The 26,309-nt window shown below is 37.5% G+C and overlaps 1 protein-coding gene across 1 annotated transcript; it reads right to left on the minus strand.

The window, feature by feature from the left end:
• Positions 1–109: 109 nt before the first annotated feature.
• LOC127435400 (inter-alpha-trypsin inhibitor heavy chain H5-like) lies at positions 110–25,082 on the minus strand. The gene is made up of 14 exons (XM_051688859.1): positions 24,866–25,082; positions 24,721–24,765; positions 23,244–23,407; positions 21,292–21,405; positions 19,257–19,516; positions 18,757–18,926; positions 17,499–17,615; positions 16,791–16,962; positions 15,940–16,252; positions 11,994–12,625; positions 11,807–11,857; positions 4,274–4,390; positions 2,630–3,007; positions 110–1,702 (listed from the first exon to the last, which is right to left on the minus strand). The coding sequence occupies exons 1-14, from the start codon at positions 24,986–24,988 to the stop codon at positions 1,395–1,397; spliced, it is 2,964 nt and encodes a 987-aa protein (XP_051544819.1). The 5' UTR covers positions 24,989–25,082; the 3' UTR covers positions 110–1,394.
• Between the last annotated feature and the right edge of the window lie 1,227 nt (positions 25,083–26,309).

Genomic DNA, 26,309 nt, shown 5'->3' on the forward strand with positions numbered 1-26,309 from the left:
CCTTCTGATGACAGGAGCCAGACAGGTTGTACGCAACCAGGCGTCAGTCAACTCAGAATGGCCACATTTCTGAACATACACTTGTATAGTTCTGACAATAAAAGAGCGGTTGTTGTTTGCTCAACATGAACACTTTTTATCCTTCGTAATAGAGTGCAACAGTAATCACCCACTTCTTCAGCATAATTGTTTCTGAAAGTATGTTTCCCATTAATTATTTCTGAATAGATATTTACAAAATCAAAAAGTTTCCAGATGAATCACAATAACATTTGATTCTAAGCAACAACAAAAATGTGCCTTAGAAGGAAATTAACTACTCATCCCAGGAAGCTTTGTGAATGATACATCAGAAACAACAGTATGATGCTATACTATTTTCTTTAAGTCATTACCAATAAGTATAAAATGTAATATGTTAAAATTATTATCAAAATTTTCATATGGTCATGTCATTCACAATGTTTCATGGGAGTGGGTTGCCAACTTTTTGCCATTGAAATACAGGACACTAGCATTTTGAGCCCTTCAATACTGAACAGGGTTCCCCCTAAAGCATTTAGCCATTTTTCCTCTTGGAAAAATGGGAATGGGAAGTTGTAATTTTGGACAAAATATGGGATGCCTCTGGCTAAAACGGGAGAGTTGGCAACCCTGAATGGAAGTGGGAAGTCACTGAGTTTGACTGTATCATGATGATAAGTATTTGTTCTGCAAGGTCTTGTGAAATTTAAATGAGAAATTCATATGCTGTTTATTTGGAGTCCCGCTGCATCCCTACCCCTAAACGTAACCCTAACCTTGGTAGCAGCAAATCTTGCAAGAGTTTCAAAGAACGAGGGTTCTATGGTAACAGCAACTCCTCTGATTGGTTGATCTCTCTTGAGGCTTATGGGTAGTGTAGTGATTCACTGGGAATTGGGCTATAAAGCACTTTTTTTACAAATGAAGTTGAAATCACACTGCTTTGTGACTTCTACAGAAGTATATTTCATGGCTTAATCTCTGAGCTCATGCATGGTCGATCTGTCTTGAAAGGTTTGTATGCATCATTAACATCAATTTCTCTATGGAGAAAATTAATGGAATTTTTACCTCTGGAACCCTACTGTTGCGCTCTATATCTAAAACAATGTCAGTCTTTTTGTTAATATTTAATTCATTAGTATAAAATGAGTCTTATTACTGTATGAACTAAAAATATACAGTATATATTAACATGTTTGTACAATAGAAACAGTAAAGTAGTATGTCCACACATTATTGAATATAAATTATATAACTCAAATACTGGAGTGTGTTATGGTTTCCAAAATGTTTATGGGAATACATATTTTTTATGACACTTCAGACCAATGGAATCATATACTGTGCATATGGTGTGTGTGTGTGTCTCAGTGTGTGTTAGTTCCATTAGCCCAGTCCCCTGTGTCAAACAGATGCGACACCACATAATCATTGTACTGTCCGTCAATCAGTTTAGCCGCATTGTTCTTGGCGAACCAGCAGTCTACCGTCTGCTTTCCTGAGTAGATTCGTCGACTCTTTTTTATAACAGTGACGGTTCGATTCTTCACCTTCAGAGCAGGGTAACTGGGTAGCGTGACATTTTTCCCTAGTGTTTCCTGTGTGCTGTTTTCTACAGCCATGCTGAAGTTTCCAGGAAGTTGTGTCAATCCAATGTCCTCATACAGGAATTGACCTGTGAGGACAGCAATATATCTCATTTAAAATGTAAACAATGTGTTTCATTATATATAGTTCTGTTCAAACCTAGTGAGCTGCCAACCTAGACCTCATTTTAAGGAATCATAGGCGAGCTCCCAATGCAAAGGTGTGCTCCCTGTATTAAAAGGTAGGCAGCAATCTTTGCTGCCTTCCTTTTGGCCAAATTCTAAGGCCTGAAACATGTTCTATGCAAGTTTGTAAACAAACGCTTGCAGCTAAGCTACGAATTTTTATGTTGTTGCATGCCGAAATGTGTCAGACTGCAAAGTTTGATGCAATGCAAGTATTAACGGAAACTGACATCAGTTTTCTTTCTGGGATCAACTACTGTCATGGCGGGAAAACAGTTTAAAGAGAATCTTGCTGAGCAACTAAAATGTTAGTTAAACTGTAAAATTTTATTCCAAGCTACTTGAATAAAAACACATCTGTTTTAATGGCACAGACATTTTTAAGATAAATCTATCTCCCCCTTGAGTCCTGAGGTTTGTTACTTCTAGAGCAGCGCAATAGTGCAAGTTTAAAAAAAACTTCATCCAAGATGGCAGATGAAAGGAAAGTAATGTTAACTATAAATGACTTATATGTTCAATACTGAGAAGTATCAACCAACAAACAGACAATCTATTTTAATTGGAATATTTTACCCAATATTTGTGTCCTATGTATTTTAATGATTATTATTAGAGCATCACATCATTAGCTTGCTAAGCAAACAAAATGCATGCATGCTTGCCATGTAAAGTTGCTGCCTTTGTAGAGTACTCCAATTTAGTTACCTATGAGGTTTCAATTTATGTTAGGATGCTACCTTAAAAGGTAGCTGCCTATGTAGGCAGTTGACAACAAGGTAGCTTGATAGGATTTGGAACAGAGCTAAAGTTTGTATGTGTATGCTTACCTAACAAACCATGTGTATTCTTGCTTAGCCCTTTGCTGTTAGCAATGTAGAAGCCCAGGTGATCTCGCTGATAGGGGGCTGGATTTTTGTAATGGTGGAATACAATGATAAATTTGATGGTCCCTTGGATGGTTACTGTCAGGTTGGTGTTAGCAATGAATACCACAGCCAGGTTTGTAGTTTCAACTGAAATACTGGAGCTGGAAGGAAGAATCATCCGGTCACGGCCATCCAGTATAATCTTTTGTGGGGTCACCTCAATGTAAGAGCGATTAGGCTTATCAGCTATTATAGTTATTGTGCTGAAATATGTCCTCTGTTCTTTATGACTGCCAGTTGGGGCTGGAGCACCAATCAGTGCACCGTTCACAGTCACACCTATTCAACACATAAAAATACTTTAATAAAAGGTTTTACAAAAGTTTCCAACCAAACATTTGTTAAGCTCCCCTATCACCCTATCTCGCCTAAGCAACCCATTTTTGAAAATAATATTCTAATACAACTTGGAGCATGACATGTTTCCTTGTATAAAATATTTAGACAATTTTATTTTATTTAGACAAAATATAAATGAAAAGGTGAGATGTATGAGCTCTGAATGCTTGCATAAAGTTTATAAAAAAAATTGGGAGTAATTGGTGGACAGTTGTACTGTATTCATTAAAAGAATATTTCACCCAAAAATGAAAATTCTCTTATTATTCACTTACCCTGATGCCATCCCAGATGTGAATGACTGTCTGTCTTCAGCAGAAAACAAATTAAGATTTTTAGAAGAAGATAGAGCTCTGTCAGGTCCTTATAATGCAAGTAAACAGGTGCCAGCACTTTGGGGTCCAAAAGTCACATTTAGGCAGTATAAAAGTGATCCATGCAACTCCAGGTTTATGTAAGAAAAAACAAATAGATCATTAAATTGTTTTAAACTTTAAATTGGTGATTCCATCCAGGGCTCTGATGCTGTTTGAAATGGCCAAACTCTCATGTGATGTGCATTCTTCTGTTGTAAATAAGCGCCGCTTTCGAATTCTCGCATGAATACGCTGACGCGCTTACGTCACGCTTCGTGTCAGCTGCTGGCAGGAATCGCTTTTTTAAAGTTAATAACATTTTAATTACAGATTTATTTTTTACACAAACATATCGATTTGCTTCAGAAGATATTCACTGATCGACTGGAGTCGCGTGGATTACTTTTATGATGCTTAAATGTGACATTTGGACTGTCAAAGTGCTGGCACCCATGTACTTGCATTATAAGGACCTGACAGAGCTCTATCTTCTTCTAAAAATCTTCATTTGTGTTCTGCTGAAGAAAGACAGTCATACACATCTGGGATGGCATCAGGGTAAGTGAATAATGAGATAATTATTCCTTTAAAAATTGATATCATAATTTTTGCGAAACTCATTATATAAAGTACATTTTACACCTTTACAAATACTTTTTTAACAAGACTTAAAATGTGCATACATTTAAGGTTTACTAAATATTTTCAAAATTACTATTATAGCCTAAATTTTAAATCTAATGTAAATCTTAAATTCCACAATAATACAAAGAAAACAGTGAGCAATCATTTCTAACAAAACATGTTTCATCTGATGCACAAGGTTTTTTCAAGTAGTCTTGTTTTTTACCTGAGTATTTATGGTCAGTCACCAGTCTGAGGATGTGTCCTGGCTCTCCATTGATGTTGAAACATACAGTCAGTTTACTGTGGGGGAGGTCCACCACAAAATGAGGATCTCCATCAGCTACAAACAGGTAAGAAGTAGTTGACAAAGAAACAATAAGACATTTCATCCTGAATATGGACCATTTGTATAACTTTGTATGACACGTTCACAAATTTGGTTTCAATACATTAGTCTAATACCAGGCAGTATGACTGAAATAAGACTATATAATTACAATATCCATGGTTTCTATCACTATATTTATTTTATTGTTTACTAAAATGGCAGAGGTATATATTATTCTAAAAGTTGTCAAATGGAGTCGCGTGGCACCATGCGAGGTTCGAATGTTTGAATGGCGAGTTTTGCGCACTTTGCACGTTTTTAATACTTTTTGTTTCATAAACTGGTGAGATTTCGATACACCCTGTTCCATAACCGTTCTAGGAAGACAATATGTCAAAGAATTCAAAATCCTCGGGCTCTGGAGACGTTAAAACACACTTACGTGCTCAAGCTAAAGCCCCTGAGCGGCAGGCCGAAAGCCTGGGACTCAATTTGGCCAGTGAGGTGAAAGAGATTCAGTGTCAACTGTTGAACATGTCGGCGATGCTGACGAAGGTCGCTGCTGAGTTGAAGGATCTTGCTGTAATACGTTGATCAATCACTGCCCTGAAGACGAAATTCACTGAGTTGGTTACAAGAGTGTCAGATGTTGAGAAACGGATCGATTACCTGGAGTCATCGGAGAGAGAATTAGCTGTTAACACGCTAGCAACCAAGGTAGACTTGGAGCGTGTCTGGGAAAAGTTGGAAGACCTTGAGAATCGTAAGTGGCGAAATTGTTGGAATTCCTAATTCCTAGACGGGCTCTTCCCGAGTCTGCTCAACATAACAGGCCATAAGCTGGAAATCGAGCAAGCTCACAGAGTTCCGGCTCGGAGATCTGTTTAAGGAGACAGGCCCCGATCAATTCTGGCCAAATTTCTGAGATCACCCAATAGAAATCTTGTGCTACACAAGGCGAGGAGTAAAGGAAGGCTTTCTTGGATGAACCATAGTATTTGCTTTTTCACAGACTTTGCAAATTCGACAAGACAGAAACGTGATCGATTCAAGGAATGCAAGAAACTCTTACATAAACCGAAGGATGCTTTTGCACTGATGTTCCCAGCCAAGTTGAGAACAGATACTAAGGATGGCTGCAAAATATTTACATGCCCACTGCAAGCAATGTCCTTCATAAAGTCAATGGAATGAGTAAGTCATTGTGTGATACTCTCGATGCAGCCGAGTGGGCCTGAATAACTGAACATTCACTTGACTGTCCGAGGAAATTGAGCACCTTTTTTTTCTTTTTGTGTTGGTTCTGCCTAGCGGCTGACGTTTGTTTTGTGGAATAACACTACTTCGGAACAGTTTGTGGATGAATCTGCACGTTCTTTGTGCTTATGCCTCCTATTGGTTTGAGTTTGTTTTGTGGAATATTTCTTGCAAAACACTGGAGTGATTAAGTCATTTGTTGCACTCATGTAACAGCCGAGTGGGCCTGACTCACTGAACATTCACTTGACTGTCCGAGGAAACTGAGTGCCTTTTTGTTTCTTTTTGTGCTGGTTCTGCCTAGCGGCTGGAGTTTGTTTTGTGGAATAACACACCTTCGGGACAGTTATGTGGATGAATCTACACATTCTTTGTGTTTATTCTGCCTATTTGCTGGAGTTTATTTTATAGATTATTTTCTGTTGTGTAATTCTGTCTCACAAAATTTGTATAGAAACACCGGACTTGAGCAACCCGATGGCAAAGTTGTCACGGGGGCTCTCGTTGGCGTACATGGACTGTTTGAGTTTAGAGGGATGGACTGCACACATTTTTCTTTTTTCCATTTTTTTTTTTTTTTTTTGTTCTGGGGGATGTTCAGGGGTTGATTGTTGCACCAGTGTTGGAATGTGGTCTTTATAATTTTATTTTTGACACACAATCTATTTTTTCTGATATGTCAAAATGTCAGATGTTAATATGAGTGGATTGTCTCTCTCCACATGGAATGTGAATGGGTTGGGGCACCCCATAAAAAGAAGGAAGGTTATTTCTTTTCTTAAATATAAGAAATATGATATAATGTTTCTTCAAGAAATGCATCTTTCCCCACAGGAAGCTGGAAAATTTGGGAAGATATGGGGTGGACATGTTTTCTTTAGTGCTGGCTCAAGTAAGAGCAGGGGAGTCATTACATTGATAAATAAGCATCTACAATTCAAATGTCTCAAACAAATTAAAGATAAATTAGGAAGAGTGATTATTGTTTTATCAGAAATTCAGGGGCAAAGGTTGATTTTGGCTAATATTTATGCACCTAACGCTGATGATCAGGGCTTTTCCATTGATCTTGAAGGGATGTTGCAAGCCGCGGGCACCCCTCATGATATAATAATAGGAGGAGACTTTAATCTATTGATGGACTCAGTCCTTGATCATAGTGAAGCATATATTTATATTTTATATATATATATCTAAGTCCCTCATTTCATCTGTTGTTGATTGCTCAATTGGAAACATCTTAGTCTCAGATCACGTCCTGGTGAGTTTAGAGGTGTTGCCACATATGGAGAAAAATAAATAATATAGTTGCCGCTGTAATGTATCCCTTTTGCAAAATCCTGAATTTCAACAAATGTTAAACGCCGAAATCAACGTTTATATGGAGACCAACTGGCCCTCAGTATCCTCTGTGGGCATGGCTTGGGAGGCACTTAAGACGGTTCTTAGGGGTTGGATCATACAGTATGCCTCATTCATCAAAAAATCCAAAGCACGAGAACTCGTGGAGTTGGAAGGGAATATTAAAAGTGCCAAGGCAGAGCTGAAGTGCTGAATGTCATCTGATGGCCTCAGAGATTTGACCTGATTGAAATACAGATGTAACACTATTTTGTCGCAGAAGATGGAGTTTTGGCTATTCAGGGCAAGACAGTCATACTTTGAGTCGGGGGACAAAGCAGGAAAACTGCTGGCTAGATATATAAAGCAGAGAGAGTCTTTTTCTACCATTCCCTCAGTGAAATCTGCTGGTGGTGGAATTTTTACCTCGCCCATTAATATTAATAATGCTTTCAAAGGATTCTATCTTGATTTCTATAGTTCCATGTCTTCGTCTACTGATGAAGATATTAGAAACTTTGTGGAAACATTAGAACTCCCTAAACTGACGACTGAGCAAAAAACAAATCTTGATTCTGAGATAACATTGGAGGAGCTTGGTGTGGTAATTAAGGCCTTGCCTACAGGCAAGTCTCCGGGGCCAGACGGCTTTGTTGCTGAATATTTTAGATCTTATGATACAGATGTCACGAGCTGGGCTAGAACCCAGGTCACTGGTGTGGTAGTTGAGAGATCTACCACTGAGCGGTAATGTTGGACCCAAATGAAACACTTAAGGCAGTAATCCAGGAGATGTAGATTTATTAAAAAAAAAGTCCTTGCAAAAATGAATCAACAAAAGTTCTTCTCGGACCGAGGTATAAACCACATAAACAAAAAAAAAAAACAATGGGCAAAACCAAAGGAGAAAATAAAACTCCACGAGGGGAGAAAACAAAGCCAGTGAACAATTACAATCAGTGAAAGGAACTCAGGATATCTTACTTGGGGTAGCTAGAGAGGCTTTAGCGAGACAAGGCAGGAAACACAGGGCAGAGACTCAAAAACCGAGTGAGGAACCAAGGGAAAAAAACACAACTTAAATACACTGGGGGAAACAAGGCACAGGTGAGCTGGATAACGCTAACAAGGCCACACGAGGAAGAACTAAGGTAGAGGAGAACACAGGGGACATCTAGAGGCTTGGAGACAAACTACAGGAGATAGGATGCTGACAACAGAACTGGCTCCACTTTTGCTAGAAGTTTATATGGAATCATTAAAGAATGGAAAGCTTCCGCCAACCATGACACAAGCCCGGATCAGTCTGTTTCTTAAAAAGGACAAAGATCCAAGCGAGTGTAAGAGTTACCATCCAATTTCCCTGATCCAGCTAGATGTAAAAATATTGTCAAAAATTCGGGCTAACTGATTAAGTAAAGTTATGACATCTCTTATACATTTAGATCAGGTAGGGTTTATTCGGGCCGCAGCTCTTCTGATAACATTAGGCGTTTCATCAATATCATGTGGTCGGTGGCGAATGATCAGACTCCGGTCACTACCATCTCACTTGATGCTGAAAAGGCGTTTGATATGGTAGAATGGGATTATCTTTTTAAGATTTTGTGAAATATACGGGTTCGGCTATACTTTTATTGGATGGATTAAGTTACTTTATAGACACCCGGGAGGAGCAGTACAAACAAATGGATTAATTTCTGATTATTTTACTCTGGATAGGGGCACCCAACAGGGTTGCCCTCTTTCCCCATTATTGTTCTGTTTTACCCTGGAACCATTAGCAGCCACGATAAGAAGGGAAGATGATTTTCCAAGGGTGGTGGTGGGAGGTATGGCGCATTAGCTTTTGCTTTATGCAGATTATATTTTATTATTCATCTCTGACCCCATTAGATCTATGCCTTGCCTCCACAGAATTATTAATCCTTTTCTAAGTTCTAAGGATACAGAGTCAATTGGTCTAAATCTGAAGCTTTGGCTCTGACAGCGTACTGCCCAGTAACGGCTTTCCAGCCGGGCGCCTTCCAGTAGCCCAAACAGGGCATTAAGTATTTGGGCATTTTATTCCCAGCAAATTTGTCTGATTTAGTTAGAGTTAATTTTGATCCCTTAATAAAAAGGTTTTCGAGCGATGTGGGTTTGTGGGCTTCATTACATTTATCAATGATTGGGAAGGTTAATGTTATTAAAATGAATTGTATTCCAAAACTTAACTAGCTGCTTCAATCTCTCCCTGTAGATGTCCCCCTCTCTTATTTCAAGCAATTTGATAGCATAGCGAAGTCTTTCATTTGGAATGGTAAGCGTCCTAGATTACATTTTAGTAAATTACATAGGCCAATTGACAAAGGTGGGCTAGGCCTACCCAAGATTTTGTTTTATTATTATGCATTTGTTCTCAGACATTTGGCTAATTTGTCGCTTCCACCTGAGAGAGCCCTTCCCTGGTTTTGTATTGAACAGGAAGTTATTGCCCCTATTTCTATTTAAAGCCTTTCTATCAAACTAATCAGAGAAGTTAAGTTATACCCCGTTATCTCGCATTTGCACTCGGTATGGACAAAGGTGTCCAGAGTGTTTAATTTGGACATTTATTTAAATGTTGCCTCAAGCATATGGCTGAACCCTAAATTATGTATTAGTAAGTCCCCTTTCTGCTGGTCAGAGTGGATTGTGAGGGGGGTTTCTAAACTCAGTGACCTATATGAGAATGGAATGTTGAGATCTTTTGAAAATTTGATTCAACATTTTGGGATTCCCAGATCTCCGTTTTATAGGTATTTACAGCTGTGCCACCTGCTCTGTATTGTTTTTGAGAGTAGCATACACCCCCCTAAAGCAGCAGATACCCTGGGAGAGGTGATTATTGCTTTTGGAAAAGGTTATGAGGCATCAGTGTATTACTCCCTGCTAATTCAGAGTCTGGGGGATGGAGCTTTAACTTCTATCAAGAGATTATCGGAATTAGATTTAAACTTGGTAGTGGGAGTTAAATATTGATTCTGTGTATTTATGTTTTGCTTTCCTGTGTTCGATGTAGAAATCAATAAATATGTTAATCATAAAAAAAACTGTCAAATAGTTATTACCTACCTAAAATACTAGACTTTAAAACTTTTTTTTACATGCAAATAAGTAACATTTTGCAAGCATGCAACACAAACAACCCCACAAACAACCCAAATTATTTTTTTACACCCAAAAAGTTTACTATGTGATTGCCCTAACGCAACATTCTATATGAGATCACAAATAATTCCAGCAGAATAGTGGTTGTTTAATGCTTTGACAGTAAACACAGCTTGAATAATGGGCAGCTGTACTTACCTGATAAACACATTTAATAGATTGCATTTCCACCACGTTCAAAACTTTAAAAATTCTCTTTTTGAGTACGGCAGTCTGTGTTTAACCCCTTCAAATCTGTCTCACACATATACACGGTCTGTATAAAAGCATTTTGATGTACAGTGCATAACACCATACATACTCGGCTCATAGTGACTAGATTTTTACATTTTCTGAATATTCAAGTGCTGAAACCACATTATTTTGTGGATGCTAGGGTGTTCTGAGTGTTTTAAGTGCGTTGTTATGAGGTTACTTGGGTGTTCTGAGTGTTTTTAGTGTGATATGTGGTTTCTAGGGTGTTCTGAATGTTTTTACTACATTGTTATGCGGTTGCTAGGGTGTTCTGTAGCATGCTGTTTGTGGTTGTTAGGGTGTTCTGAGTGCTGATACCTCATTACTTTGCAGTTGCTAGGGTGTTCTGAGTGTTTTAAGTGCATTGTTATGAGGTTGCTAGGGTGTTCTGAGTGTTTTTAGTGCATTGCTATGCGGTTGCTAGGGTGTTTTTAGCATGCTGTTTGTGGTTGCTTGGGTGTTCTGAGTGTTTTTACTACATTGTTATTCAGTTGCTAGGGTGTTCTGTAGCATGCTGTTTGTGGTTGTTAGGGTGTTCTGAGTGCTGATACCTCATTACTTTGTGGTTGCTAGGGTGTTCTGAGTGTTTTAAGTGCATTGTTATGAGGTTGCTAGGGTGTTCTGAGTGTTTTTAGTGCATTGCTATGCATTTGCTAGGGTGTTTTTAGCACGTTGTTTTGTGGTTGTTAGGGTATTCTGAGTGCTGAAAGCACATAACTGCGGTTGCTAGGGTATTCTAAGTGTTTTTAGTGCACTGTTATGTGGTACCTAAAGTGTTCTGTGTGTTTTAGCATGTTGATTATGATTACTAGGGTGTTCTGAGTGTTTTTAGTGGTTAACTATGTGGTTGCAAGGGTGTTCCGAGTGTTTTGAATAAATTGTTATGCAGTTGCTAGTGTGTTCTGGTTGGTTGCTATATTGTATGTCTCTGGGGCCTCCATCAATTTAAGTCTATGGGATTTTTTATCAGTTTTATTGCCTGCCTGGTGAAAAATTATGTTCGATTACTCGATCTTCTCAATAAGCCGAATTATTTGAGTTATCATTCATGTCCATAATTTGTGCAGAATGATTTAAAGTTTAAAACTTTGGGACAAAGGTTTGTTGAAATTGCCTAAAGTAAAAGCAATAGTAATAGTGATTCTTGCCTTAGCAAACACCAATAATTATCAGTTCCCATCACTGCCAAAACTCTGGCATTTCAATTAGGGTCTGTAAACAACTCTCAGTAGCAATCTACTATACTCTGACAAAGCCCCTTTACCTGAACAGCACAAATTACAAACCACACAGTTGATGTGAACTTACACTAGTGCTGTTAAATTACCACTGCTTTCAACTACACACACATATTCACATTGAAATGTATAGCAGATGAACAGAAGTAGAAAAATGGAAAAATACCGGATGTTTTGGATAGGGTGACAGACTTTTTGGCGGGCTTGCGTATGCCACCTGCAGATAAGAGAAAAACAGTTACATTGTCATGTATTGTTTGAACTAGTGTTGATTCACCTTAATGCTTTCAAGGTCAGTTGACATGTATTGTGGTATGTAAGTCATAATAACCCCAAAATTTTATTAAACACACTTGTTGCCTTAGTGACTGCAGAACTCGCTTTCGGTTGTCCATTTCCGATGAGGTTCTGGGGTGTTACGTTGTTGTCATCTTCTGATAGCAGACTGAATGATTCAGTAGAGGGTGGAGCTTTGGTGGGTGGGGCTTCTGTGGATACTGCCTCTGCTAAAGTTCCATTGGCAAGCACTTGTGGTTTCTCCACGACCATTTGTGTAAGCGGCGTGAGGAAGTTGTACATTAAAGAAAGATTCGTAGCATGGTGCGTGTAGTTTTCTCGCTCTCTGCTTGTCTGGCTGCGAAGTCGTCCCTTTAGTCCATCTTTAATGCTCAGATATCCCCACAGTCGCTCCACGTAACCGTCCACATTCGGCCCCGCTTCTGCTTCAGCTAGCCGCCTTTCCGTTTCCCGCTCAAGTTCTCGTAAAGACACGTCTTTCTCTAGCAAGATGCTTCGCTCACTGTTGCTGGCGGTCACCTGAACATGTAGCGAGTCTGAGCTGCGATTGGTCAGCTTTCCCGCCACGACAAGCTCTGAGCCGTTGAAGTAATTAGAGAAAAGGTTCTTGGTGATGTATTCCACAGCATCCTCTGAGTATTCCACCCGGATATCAGATAACAGTGGTGTGCCAATCTCATCGTAGAAGCTGTAAGAGAAAAGGAAAGCATGTTGCTTCAGTTAGTGGGTTAATAAGTCATGTATGCTTCACATTGAACTTGTTGAACTTGTAGAGTGGGGCCTATCTGTAAAGACTTGTGTAAAGCATTTGACTTCCCATGGCATCTTATGTGACTTTTGACCTGTCATCTTGACTGGGTTTTCTTTACAAGATTAGTGTAAAAACCAGGTTTGCTAGAAACCCTCCAAATTTTGAATTAACACTGTTTTACTATATTTACTTTACTGTGCTGTGTAGCATTGTGTTACCTTACCATATAACATACTGTAACAAGGTTCTTAGGATGGGGTGCAAGGAGGAAGCGGGAAACAGCAAAATCCAATTCAAAAGGCACTTTTATTTTTATACTTTTCAGTATTTAACACACTCAATGTTTGCTTTTCAGCAGAACTGGTTTCTGGTTCACACACATGCTTTAAGCTCAGCATTTTCTGTCGGGACTGGTGTCTGGCTTGCTCTTAAAGCCTGTCTCCACTCTCACTGTAGTGTCAAACAGCTGTTAGAGTCAATCAATGCCAGGTCATGATTCATACCGTTCTCATCTCCTGATCTGTAAGGAGTCGTTGCTGACATGAGATGGGAGATGTAGGATCTAATTGCAAGCTTTAATGAAGATGATAAAAGTGAAACAAACAAACGTGAACTCAAATAACAACAAACAAGAACTGACAAAGGAATGCAAAAACTAGAGGGTATATATACAAACAAGAGCTAATGAGGGAATGGAAAACAGGTGAGAATGATCGGGAACAGATGGCAGTGATGAAGGCAGAGCATACTGGGAAACGTAGTCCAGGGGAAACACTTCAAATATGAGTCCTAGGAAACATGAGGGAGACAGACTGTGACATGATCTCGCTTTCCATTCACAAAACCGGCATTTAATCACGCCCCCACCACCACACATACCCTTACACTTCGTTCAGACATAAAGAAAAAAAATCTATTCAAATACATTTAGTTGTTATAAGTCTGAAATAAAAAAATAAAAAAAACATGAAATAAGTTTTTAACAAACTAGATGCAAACTACACTCGTATGTGGTTTGAAATCCGATTAAAATGTATGGAAATGCGTTTCAGTCTGGGATGCATTTCCCAAAACCATCTTTAGCCAACTATGGTTCCATCGTTACCAACATAGTTCAACAATTTGTTGTTTCCCGAAACCATAGTTCCAACAAACATTCGCAAACAGCATTGCAAAGTTGTGTGGTTGGAACTACAGCTCTCTACTTGTGGTTAGAAGCATAGTTCCTTGTTAGTTTGTTGTGTGGACATCCTTTCACTTTTCTGAGGCTCCAATATATTTTATTCCATTTACAGTATATCTTTCATTCTGTCAAGACTTTGACCATGTTTATATGCACTTAAGAAAACGGCTTACTCTGGTTTTGCAGAAAGCAGTGTTCTGAAACATAATGAAAACCCGAAAGCAGTCATTTAAGGGATTAAAGGCTGAGAAGAGAAAGCATTTTAGCACATGCGATTTGACTTTATGTGTCCATGTTAACACATAAGTGGCGTCTTATATGTTTTTGAAGAGTGCGCATGTGCGTATGTGCTCAAGTGCATCGGGGGAATCCCAGAGTCTGATGTAAATGGAAATACCTCTATTGCAGCGCTGTGTATCTGTCGCATTACAAAGTGCATATCGCATTTTTGTCTTCAGCAGCTTTCTCGAATTAAACAGCTTTCCGGCATTCAAGCAAATGAGCTATTATAATTTAATATCTGCACAAATTATTATTTATTCATTAACGTCAGCTCTATATTGTTGAACCAATATCGTTCGAACAATGGATGTGCGACATACTTACTATGGTTTCGGGAAACAGTAGTGACTAGCTAGTTAATTTCTCCAACAATTTCATATTGTGGTAGTTAAGCAGTGAGTTACATCATTGTATGGGAAATGCACCCCTGAATGGTCAGATCCGATTTCCTCATTTAGGACACAACATGAATGTAACTTATTCACAATATGAAGTAGTCTCTCCAGTTGTGTGAATTTACTAATTTTGCTAACTCTTCCCCCATATAGTAAACTATGTTGTATTCGCAATGTAGTGAATAATGAATGAGAAACAAATGACTGATTTGTATATACTATACCTTTGTAGGATTATACCTACATTTAAAAAAATATATTTTTACATGGCTCATTTTTGTATCACGGCAGTTTCCATGTTAAATAATAACTAGAGGTGCTAAAACAACTACTTTCATTTCCTTTCACACAAATCACAAGAAAAACAGCAGATTTTAAGTTCATAAACACTTACTTTTTGACCTGTTACTCACACAATGCTATCTTATGACATCTAAACACTATTACTAAAGTGCGTGACTTATAAAGCGATACATTTTAATGTTTGCATTACATAATCAACTACATTTACAAGTTGATCTGCGTGGTAGCTCAACTGATAGACTGTTGCATTTGCGATGCAAAGGACGGGGGTACCGCGGGGCATGCAAGTCAGCAACAAATGACATGGTTGCTTCAGCAAATGCATTTTTTCATCTCACATTTGCTTTTATGACTCGGTTAGGTTTAGGTTTAAAGGTGCTATATGTAAGATTGACAACAAGCGTTTGAAATGGGTACTGCAGTCCAAATTCAAAATACTGGAGAGTTGTCTGCCCCACCCCAGACTCGAAGCTCATGCGGGTTGCCAGAAGGTTGACATGCAAATTAGCCAACTCTGCATCTGTTTTAAAGGATTTCTGGGCATCTCCAATATTTATCCTTGTTTTACTACGCCTCTGGTCATGGTGGTTTTTAGATGGATGGCAAGGCTTTTCAGGTCGGGTGGAATCTGTTATCTCTGATCCAGTTCATTTGCTGGCTTCCATGGCTGCAGCACGCAGTGTTGTGTGCCTGCAAAATTGTTCAACTCTGGCAACCGGTGGTGTCTAAATACTATTGGTGAGTGGGCAGTGGGCGGGATCACACAGACCAAAACATAAACAGAAATTCCGGCCAGGAATGGAAACTTCAAAGTAGAATATACTGGCTGTAGCATTGTTATCGGAGAAGCCAGTATTTCAATTTAGCATGTTTCCTAATTCTCTAATGACATATTATGGTCATTTTATGATTTAGTACAGTAAAAATATTACATATAGTACCTTTAAGGTTTAGGGTAGGGAGGTCTGTTTTGTTGATTTAAAACACAATGCATCATTAACCTTAAAAGCCTAATCTGTATGGGGGGAAATTATCTCACTTTTAGACTCAGAGACTACACAAACATATGGTGATCTCACATTCCTCACCCTTTGAGCATATTTCTAGCATCAGTGTCCTCTGGGATCCTCCTCATGGTTCCACAGTTCTCCAGGGACATCCTTTCCAGCAGCCTGTAGTCTACATCATCACCCATCCCAATGGTGAAGAGGCAGAACTTCTCCTGGACTGCTGCTTTGGTGTTACCAACGATGGTTTGACTCTGCACAACGCCTACCGTGGGCCGCCCATCCGTCAGGAAGATGATGAGTGACACACTGTTGTGATGGGCCTCTTCTGTGCTGGATAAGTAGTCACTCAGCAATTTCGAGCCTGTCTGAATGGCACTGTTGATGTCAGTGCCTGGGGAAGGGTTTAAAATAAAAGCAAGCATGATTGAGTGAGTTAAACAGAAATGGAAATGTGTTGGATGTTAAAAGAATAGTTCACCCAAAAATGAAAATTCTATCATTATTTTTGCTATTTTTATTTTATTTATTTATTTATTTGTGTTGAACATTATCGGTAAATACTGACTTAATTACAGTCTGTTCCTCACACAAAGCTATTGAATGGCGTCAGAAGAGTTTAAATATAGCACAAAAGTCGTATGGACTTTTTTTATAATGATTTGTGCATGTTTTTTTTTTAGCCTTTATGAAAGTTGAAAGCCCCTGGTCACTATGACAAGAGCTGCATAAAGATTCTTCAAAAATATCTCATTTTGTAGTAAGCAACAACAATAAAAGAAAAAACAGCATATGGTTTTGGAATGACATCAGAGTGAGTTAATAATGATAGAATGTTCATTTTTGGGTGAACTATTCCTTTAAATTAAATTAACATAAATTTTGTTAGAATGTGCAGCAGGGTGTGTTTATGAATGTGTAAGACTTTCTACCCCCAGTGGGTGAGATCATGTAGATGAACTTCTTGGCATCGCGTATATTGTTGGGTGTGACTGGCACTAGTTTGCCTGGCTGCCATACACGGATGCGATTGGAAAAAGAGACAAAATTGAAGTGATCGTTGGGTCGTAGCTCGCGTAGGATTGTGAACAAAGCCTCTTTGGTCTGGATGAGAGATGGGGGGAAAAAAGAACAATTATTGAACACTTTCATTCTGAGAAGGGTGTGTGTATCTGTATGTCCAGCTATGAGGTCAGAAAAACCAGCTGGGAGAAATGTGTCATAATATCATTGCCTCATATAGAGAATAGCACACAACAAGTGTGTAACTCTACAGAGAAAATCAGGAATGTTGAATATACATTTTAAAGTTTACTATGTCCATTTAAGCTGATGTATTTAATTTCTTCAATGAAGAAACAACTATAAGTAAGCTATTTATCGGTTGATTTCCCCAAAAAGTGTAAACATTGTGATTTTGTAGGCCTTTAAAAAAAAAGCTTTTTGTGAGCATCCCGTCCAGCACGACAGGAACATTGGCTCAAAAAATGGCCTGAGTTTTGGGTGGGACCAATTAATGGCAGATGGGGGGAGTATTCGGGAAACCATTTGACAGAAATTACACACTTCATCTAAGCCCTTTTCAGACTAAATAATAGAATTAGGGGTAGATGCTTCATTCAGTGTTGACTGCAGTGTACCTGTTTGATTTTGGTCCCAACCATTGAAGCGCTGGTATCAATTACAAATACAACATTCTTAGGTACCACAGGCAAGTCTTTAGGGGCAAAATAGTGCACAAAATGTCCATCGAGCACCTGAAATACAGAGGATACTGTTACTGACACTCAGTTTTGTTTGTAAAGGGTGTGTAATGATAAAACAGTGAATGATAACATTATAAAATTATAATACATTTATAAAACAATGTATTCTTATTGTGTTATAAACATATTTGTGTATAGTATAATTAAATTATATATAAAATGAAAATGCAATTTATTATTTTTATATTTATATATAATGTATTTTAAAGTGTAATAGTATTATATATTATAATAACCTATGTATAATGTATAAAATAATTACATATTATATATATATATATACATATATATATATATATATATATATATATATATATATATATATATATATATTTGTGTAATAATACATTTTGCAATGTGTACCATGTTTTACATTTATTCACTAAGTTTTAAATACTGTTTATTTTTAATTTTACTTTTTCTCAAAATGTAATCCATCATAATAACTTTTTATGCAATATAGCTTATATCCTAGCAAAAGATCAAATAGAAAGACAGAAATGTACTCAACATGCAATTTATTGTGTTTATATATATTGTATTTTAAAATGTAATACATATATGTGTTTGTGTGTGTGTGTGTGTGTGTGTATTATAAAAGCCTATATATAATATATAATTATACAATCAAATATCAAATCAAATATAATTGTGTAATATTATGATTTGCAATATGTAACATTTCACATTTGTTTATTAAGTTTTAATATTTTTATTTTATTTTATTAAAATTCAATCCTTCATAATAACTTTTTATACAATATAGCTTATTTGCTAGCTAAAGATAAAAGAGAAAAAATATACTTGTATAATAACATGCCATTTATTTTATTTATCTACAGTATACAGTATATACTATGTTTAAAATGTTATTTAGTTAGCATAATATAATTATATAGCCTATATATAATATAATTACATATTATTTATAATTGTGTAAATATACATTTTGCAATTTTGCAAGTTTTAATATATTTATTTTTATTTTTCAAATGTAATATAGCTTATATCCTATAGCTATAGATAAAATTGAAAGACAGTACTACTTCTATGTGAAGTAGTGAATTTTTATGGAAATGCATACAAATATATGTGTACTTAATTTATGATAAACTATTGTATGTGCGCATACCTGTATATCCCCGATGCCCATTTCTCTCTCTACATCATAGTGCACCACAAACTCTCCTAGCATGCCATTGGTGGCAATCCTGGCCTGCTGGGGAATGTTGGGAGTGAAGCTGATCTTGCAGAAGGTTTCATTTTGTTTAACTAATGTGGAAACTGGTGGTCCTACTTTACCTGAGGGAGTAGTGAGTTTGAAAAAGTGCAACGTTTCTTCAACAGACATTTTTGAATTTTTTTTTAGAAGTAAGTAAGAAGTAAATAAGAAATGTTTTAGAAGTTTTAGTAAAGACCTGTTGTCGTTTTAGATTAACTGAAACAACATGTGTATTTTTCCAAAGAGTTTCAATGGAAAAATACCAATACCAAAGAAAAGTACTGAATTGTGCCATCTATATTGCTGTTATTAAGGCAAAATTTTTGCAATTTTGTCATACATTTTAATCCACACTAGCGACAACACAACTAAATATACACTCAAGCATCTGGTTGGATACAGCTGGTTACCATCTGCCTTTCCATTGCCATTGGAAGCTGAAGTTTTGCCATTCCGTAAGGGTAAGACTTCTAGGTAAGTGATGCGGGAGTGCTCCACAATGGTAACGCCCACACTGAGTTTGCTGACCAATTGCATGGGCCTAACACTGGTCACATGTTCATAACGGCCCAACCGCCTCTCCAGAAGCTCTTCGTAGGTCAGGAGGAACATGGCACGGTTACGTCCTGGAATAGTGACCTCCATGCGAAACACCTCCATTTCACCCTCACTGACAGGGAGAGAAGCGAAAAAGCAAGACACTTTTACTCTCAAAATGTCAACTTCTTGCCAACGGAATCTTTCATGGCACTTGCCAAACCACATTTAAATAAAGATGATTTTTGAGCGGAAAAATAAATCTCAGCTTAATATCTTGCCTACTTCTCAATCACTCACTTTGAGACAAATTAATAACAGGTTTGAGAATTTGATCAATAACAGTCTTAGGCCCAAAACATACTTCACGTATACACTGATGAGCCAAAACATTATGACTACCTGCCTTATATGCTGTTGGTCATGCATGTGCCGCCAAAACAGCGCCAACCCGCTGATGCATAGACTCTACAAGACCCCTGGTGGTGTCCTGTGGTATCTGGCACCAAGACATTAGCTGCAGATCCTTCAAGTCCTGTAAGTTGCAAAGTGGATTCATCATGGATCAGACTTGTTGTTCCAGCACACCCCACAAATGCTCAATCAGATTGAGATCTGGGGACTTTGGAGGATAGACAACACCTTGAACTTTTCATCATGTTCCTCAAACCATTCCTGAACAATGTGTGCAGTGTAGCAGGGCGCATTATCCTGCTGAAAGATGCCACTGCCATTGTGGGTGCTACAGAAGTCATTATGGGCACTCTGACTGTTCTGTGGCTACGCAGCCCCATAGGCAACAGGGTGCAATGCACTGTGTGTTGTGATACATTCATCCTGTAAGAATCATTCAAATTTTCCGTGACTTGTGCCACAGTAGACCTTCTGTCGTTTTGCACCAGGGATACCGTTCATTGCCCTTGTGCATCAATGAGACTTGGGCACCCAACACCCTGTCGCTGGTTTGTGGTTTGTCCCTCTTCAGAACACTGTTGGTAGGTACTCACCACTGCTAACTGGGAACACCCCACAAGCCTTGCCATTTCAGAGATGCTCTGACCCAGTCGTCTGGCCATAGCAATTTGGTCCTTGTTGAAGACGCTCAGGTACTCCTGGCCATTTCTCCTGCATTCAACACGTTGAAGATGGGAACAGATTGTTCGCTTACCATCTAATCTACACAGATCTTGTGGCTTTGTTAGGAGATGATCAACATTATTCGTTTCACCCGTGAGTGGTCATAATGTTTTGGCTCATCAGTGTATGTGGCAAGCCCTTTTGACATTTAATCAAGTATAACAAAATACCATCATATTTAACTGTGTAATTATTTACTAAATTAAATTAATGAAACTTAAATATTTTGTATTAATTTATTTAGTCAAAGATTACTTTTCATTTTGAATTATTACTTGCGGAAATACCTATTCTTAATGTCAAAAATGCATTTGTAACTAGTAAAAAAAAAAAATTTTGGTATCTGTGACTGTATTTTAACTAGTTGAATTTCACAATTATCTGTCATTCACTTCTGTTCAAAAAACAATTATAGATATCTATTATTAATTTCTGATAGTTGAAATTGCAATTTCACCTATCAGAAATATACTACTTACTAGTAAAAACAATCATTAAATTTTGCTGAGCATGTAAGTCAAAGCTAGTTAAAGTGTTGCCATGTTTATAGCTTGTTGCCTGATTAATAACACATCTGGTTTTATGGCACAGATATTTGATGGTAACTCTATAGCCCCCTTGAGTACTCAAGAACACATTTTAAGTAAGTACAACTTCCAAGCATTTGCCAAGCATTGGTGTCTGCATTTTTGTACTTGTGTAGAGTATGTTTTTGGCCTCTTATGCCAGAAAATATGCATTAAGAAGTATTAAATACATGCTTATCCAGACCTCTGTTCTGGTGAGTCCCTTATCTTCGGTTTGCTATTGGTTTCTCCCCCTTCCTTCTTCATCTTCTTCTCTTTGGACTTTACCTGACTGGGAAAGACTCGTCCTCCCACAATCCTTTCCCACCATTCCAAAGCATAAAAAAGACTTCTTATTAGTTCCACTGAAACATCAACATTTTACTATTGACACATAAATGTCTCTCATACAACTTTGCCTCTGTTTGTTCATCTCAGGCCCTTTCAATAACCTCTCTCAGTATAAAAAGACCAAATCCATTAGCCAGCTTTTTTTAAATACCCAGACCAATACAAACATCTTCAACTCAATAGTATGGTAATAAAACCATAAATTATAATTTAGTTGAACAGGATTGACCCAAAAGGTCACACCTTATCTATGACAGGAGATGATTTTACCAGGGGCCCTAGGGGCGGCACAACACACAACAGGACAATAGAATTCTCCAAAGTTTGTAATCTTTTTTATGATCTATTCTACTGCTGTGGAAACGAGACCATTTTACAAACTGCACTGAGACATTTAAAATGATACCAAGCATGATAGGAAAAAAATGGTTAATTTACAGATGACATTACATGTGGTATATAGGAATTCTAGGTGAACTTGTGGCATTGCGAGTAAACTTTTGGTGACCTGGGCCTTCTGGAATGGAAGAGGGAGAGAGGAGTGGGGGAGAAGGGACAGGTATGCAAGAAGGACTATGAGAAAGGACCTTTCCCACAATCGTGTCCCAGAGGAATGTGAAATCAGGTGTAGGTTTGTTATTTTATTGTGCATTGTTCGTTTTAATGTTAAAGTTCCTGAGTGCAAGCTACACTCATATATGTTCATATATGATTTGAACTGATAAACAAGTCACATACTTGTACATATATGCAACATATATTTCGAAATATTACAAAAATGGCCATTTTTTATATTGTGTATGTAACCAGGAGCACAACTACCCATTTTCAAGGATGTATGTAAAATCCAAGTTGGCGCCCATGGTCATCCTCTCTTAGCACCTGTCTGTGACCCCTTTGTAGGGCACCCCTGTGCATTGTGTGCAGCCCTATGCATTGCATACATTGCAGTGCACCTCTGTATGTAACATAAGTTCAATAATGACGACTCTCTGAAAGATTTAGCATGTTAATTTGGGTATGGCATATTGATAGGATATTGTTCTCGGCAGACTAAATCTGCTATGCTTTCTATTGCTAGAACATACAAAGACATACTAAGTTAAGCATAAGGACATGCTGCTGCTGCTGTACTATAAGAACACTCAAGACATGCTGCATTAAGCATGTATGACATACTGCTGGACAATTAGACAAATACAATCCCCATGTAGCAGATCTAGACAAGTGAAGCTGGGGAGGAGGAGGGTTTCATAGAAAACACTTGCAGCGCATTGCAGTGAAACCGGCTTACTGTACTGAGCAAATTTAAATGTAAGGCAAAGAGAGAGTACACAAGTTGATTTGCTAGCCGGTTACAAGTCAAAGGACCAATCAGATTATGCAATGTGAGCCGATTGGCTTGACATATCACATGTAAGCGAGAATATTGGCTAAAAGACAAGCTTAAAGAAACTATCAGCTTCTACTAAATTCAGGCATTTAGAGATTCATGCCTGTATTTAGTAATTTTTCCTTAATTCTAGTGAAATTTGAATATAGGGGTTGGGTTAGGTTTAGGGTAAGGTTAACAGTGTACCAACAGATGTGATTAAATGCAGGTAATTTAAATGTAAGTTCAATGCAACAACATGTATTACATAATAATAAGTACATTGTATCAAATCCTTGAGTACATAGTATAACGACACTTAATATAAAGTGGGTCTGTTTTACATATATGTTCATAAATGGCCATATATTACATTTCTCTATGGTAAATATTGATGGATTTTGCCAGTCATTTGTTTAACCTTTAAAACTTACATGGTAAAGTTGGAGATGTATGCAGAAGAAGGGATGTGGAACTGAAAGATCCCTTGAGCTGCAGCAGAGTGTCTGTTGAGCATGCTGCAGGACACCGCAGTGAAGGCATAGTGCGAGATGATGGTGGTCTGGACTGACAGCTCCTGAATGTGAGGTTTAGTTTCCTGGCAGGCGAGAGCATGAATTTTAATTACCATAATTAAGATATAGATTCATATTTAGAATAGTTCTTCTAAAACATATGAGATGTAGCCAAGTGGTTAAATATCTGGGCTGAATCTGGGCCAAATACCTCAGTTACTACAGTTATTGTTACTATAGTAAAACTGTAACACGTTATTATCCACTACTGTCATCTATAGATGAAATTATAAACACAGAAAGATTCTGAAAGCTTCTGACACTATTTGAAAGAGATTCAATATTAATTTGTTAGGATTTTAAAGTAAATGTAGTACATTAACTGACAATAACTCCCATGAAAATACACACTCTGGTCAAAATGGCCACCAAAAACCTTCTTAGCTCAGCAGAGGAGGGATTTACAGTATAAAGATACAAAAGTAGTGCAACAACTTGTTTTCCATAATTGATATAGGGAATGAATTTGCTGCGAAGCTATGATGTTTAAAGTGGCCTTCATTGACTTCTCTAATCGCAATGGATAGTGCTGTCAAAATAAACAGTAAACTGGTGCACTATTTGTTTAAGGGGTTATTTAGAGTACATGTTCATCTAAAATTAGCTTGCTACAGTATAGCCTATCAAAAGTATATGCATATGATGAACAATTCTGCCATCTCACCATTGTCCCTATATCTACAATATGATCCCCTCAGGGACCTTTTACCCCACACTTAGACTTATTTAGAAGCTTTTAAGCCAAACAAACTACCTTTACAATTTCTTTTTACACAAATTGTGTTTGCTCCATCAATGCTCAATGTAAACAAATATTCTGACACCAGAAGAAAATCCAATTTTTCTCTAAAGACGGGCTTTAGCCCTGTTGTGTCCTTCTCATTAAAAAATAGCCTAACTTTATGAAACAAACAAAACAGCAGAAAAGCTTCTTTTCTGAAGTTATGTAGACCAGTGGTTCTCAAGCAGGGGGTCGGGACCCACTAAGGGGCCTCAGTACAATTCCAGGGGGGCCTCAAGATTTCTTAAAATTATTTCAAATATGACAGATTATTATAATTTGTATAATTTGTTACTGAAAATGCTACAAACTGAATAACTCCCTTCAACAGGTTGCTTTTTATGAAGAATATACAGAAATATCTTATAATATAAATATCTAATAGCCTACATGGGGGGCTTTCTATTATTTTAGCCTTGGAGTCAAAAAGGTTGAGAACCACTGATATAGACGACTTCATAGACCGAATTGATTATTTCAGTGACAGACATTATCTCCCCAAAATAAAAACATAACGTCATTTCAGTCGCTTTAAACCAGAAAGTGCGTCTTTACCTTAGTTAGTAGCGTTTTCACCTGCCGCGGTACTCTATAAGGAGCCTGAAGACAAAACATTACATAACATTGTGGTAAGATCTTAGAAGTGACTTAGTATAATGCCATTCTGATATAGCTTTAGTAAATGCAAGAAAAATCCTACGGCATTTAAATCCATGTCAGAAATCATGTAGTCTTCAAGGTCCACATCCTCTGGAAATTCAGAATCCTCAATTTGGCACTGAAATACTGGACACAAACACAAGACGAGTACTATGAGCAACATTTTAAGATATGTTATTCTTCACTGGCTCGTCTCCGGAGTGGATCGAAAGTGTGTCCAGTGGTCGTGAAGCGCGAGTTATTGTGTCCCACCCATCCCAAGACAGCAGTAGTGAAGCACACGCCTGCCAACTGCAAGTGTTTGGGAGCTGGTGTCTAGCTAATAGAGCACTTGCGACATTTACTCATATGTCTCTGTCACAGTGCTTTTAATTGCAGTGGTTACTATTATTGTGAAATGAGATTTGTAATGTCTTTTTTGCTCCACTTTGGTCATTAGGCTACTTGGTAACCATCATAACCATAATGTTGTAAACAAGACATTTAGTCAATTTTATTTTAGGGAATCAAAATTTGTGAAGATCGACTAAAGTTATAATAACCCATATTTAGGCTACTTCGTGCTCGTTGTTCTAAGTTTCATTGACAAATGAGGTGTGTGTATATATATATATATGGTTACACCACATGACTTTGATTTGGTGGATAAAAGGTTTTTTGTATATTAATCATATTTTAAAAAATGTATATATATATATATATATATATATATATATATATATATATATATATATATATATATATAAAAGATTTTTCAGCACGACTCATGCCTATATTTATTTTTCAAGAATTTCAGCTTTTAATAAGTTTTAAAAAGTCTCCAGTTGTAATTTCTGACTTTAATCCCCAGAAAAAAAAAAGAATATATATATATATATATATATATATATATATATATATATATATATATATATATATATATATATATATATATCTCAACATGACTTTGAACCCAGAATTGTATTGTCTGTTGTGTGAATTGCAATTTTTGTTTATGTATTTTTGAATAATTTAATATATATGGACAAAAAAAATGGGCGTCACGTCATTGACCCTTGATTTATAAGAGCTTACAAATCAAATGTTTAATGCAACTCTGCTCTGGCTCTCTTCTAAACCCTGAATGCAGGGTGATGTACCTCGCCACCCAGTGTTTTGTTTAGGTTACTACAGTGATATTTCTGACTCATGAGTCCATTATTTTTTGGACCAATCTGTTGTTTCTGGAGCTGTGGCACAGTGTCATGTTCTTGCGTTTTAGTCAGGTGGTCATGTTTCTGTTTTCTACGTTTGCTATAAGACCTTCAACAGCTCAGAGATTTCTCTGCCAACCTCAGAGTCAGATCCCATCCCTCATTTTTATTGATTCACATATCGAACACAGAAAAACAAAACATATATACACAGAATCAACAATTATCCCCCACTATCACCCCTCCCAATCCCCAACCCCACCCTGGCCCCCAACAACATCCCAGTTGTCG

The sequence above is a fragment of the Myxocyprinus asiaticus genome, chromosome 45, assembly GCF_019703515.2.
Source record: "Myxocyprinus asiaticus isolate MX2 ecotype Aquarium Trade chromosome 45, UBuf_Myxa_2, whole genome shotgun sequence".
NCBI lineage: Eukaryota > Metazoa > Chordata > Actinopteri > Cypriniformes > Catostomidae > Myxocyprinus > Myxocyprinus asiaticus.

Bases quoted from the DNA above. Each gene is read 5' to 3' on its own strand.
- LOC127435400 (XM_051688859.1), bottom strand. From the start codon at position 24,988: ATGTTGCTCATAGTACTCGTCTTGTGTTTGTGTCCAGTATTTCAGTGC. The intron at 18,927-19,256 runs GTAACCAGCTGT...CTACTCCCTCAG, and splicing joins TGGCAATGGAAAGGCAGATG to GTAAAGTAGGACCACCAGTT. The intron at 1,703-2,629 runs GTAAGCATACAC...CTGTCCTCACAG, and splicing joins GAATACACATGGTTTGTTAG to GTCAATTCCTGTATGAGGAC.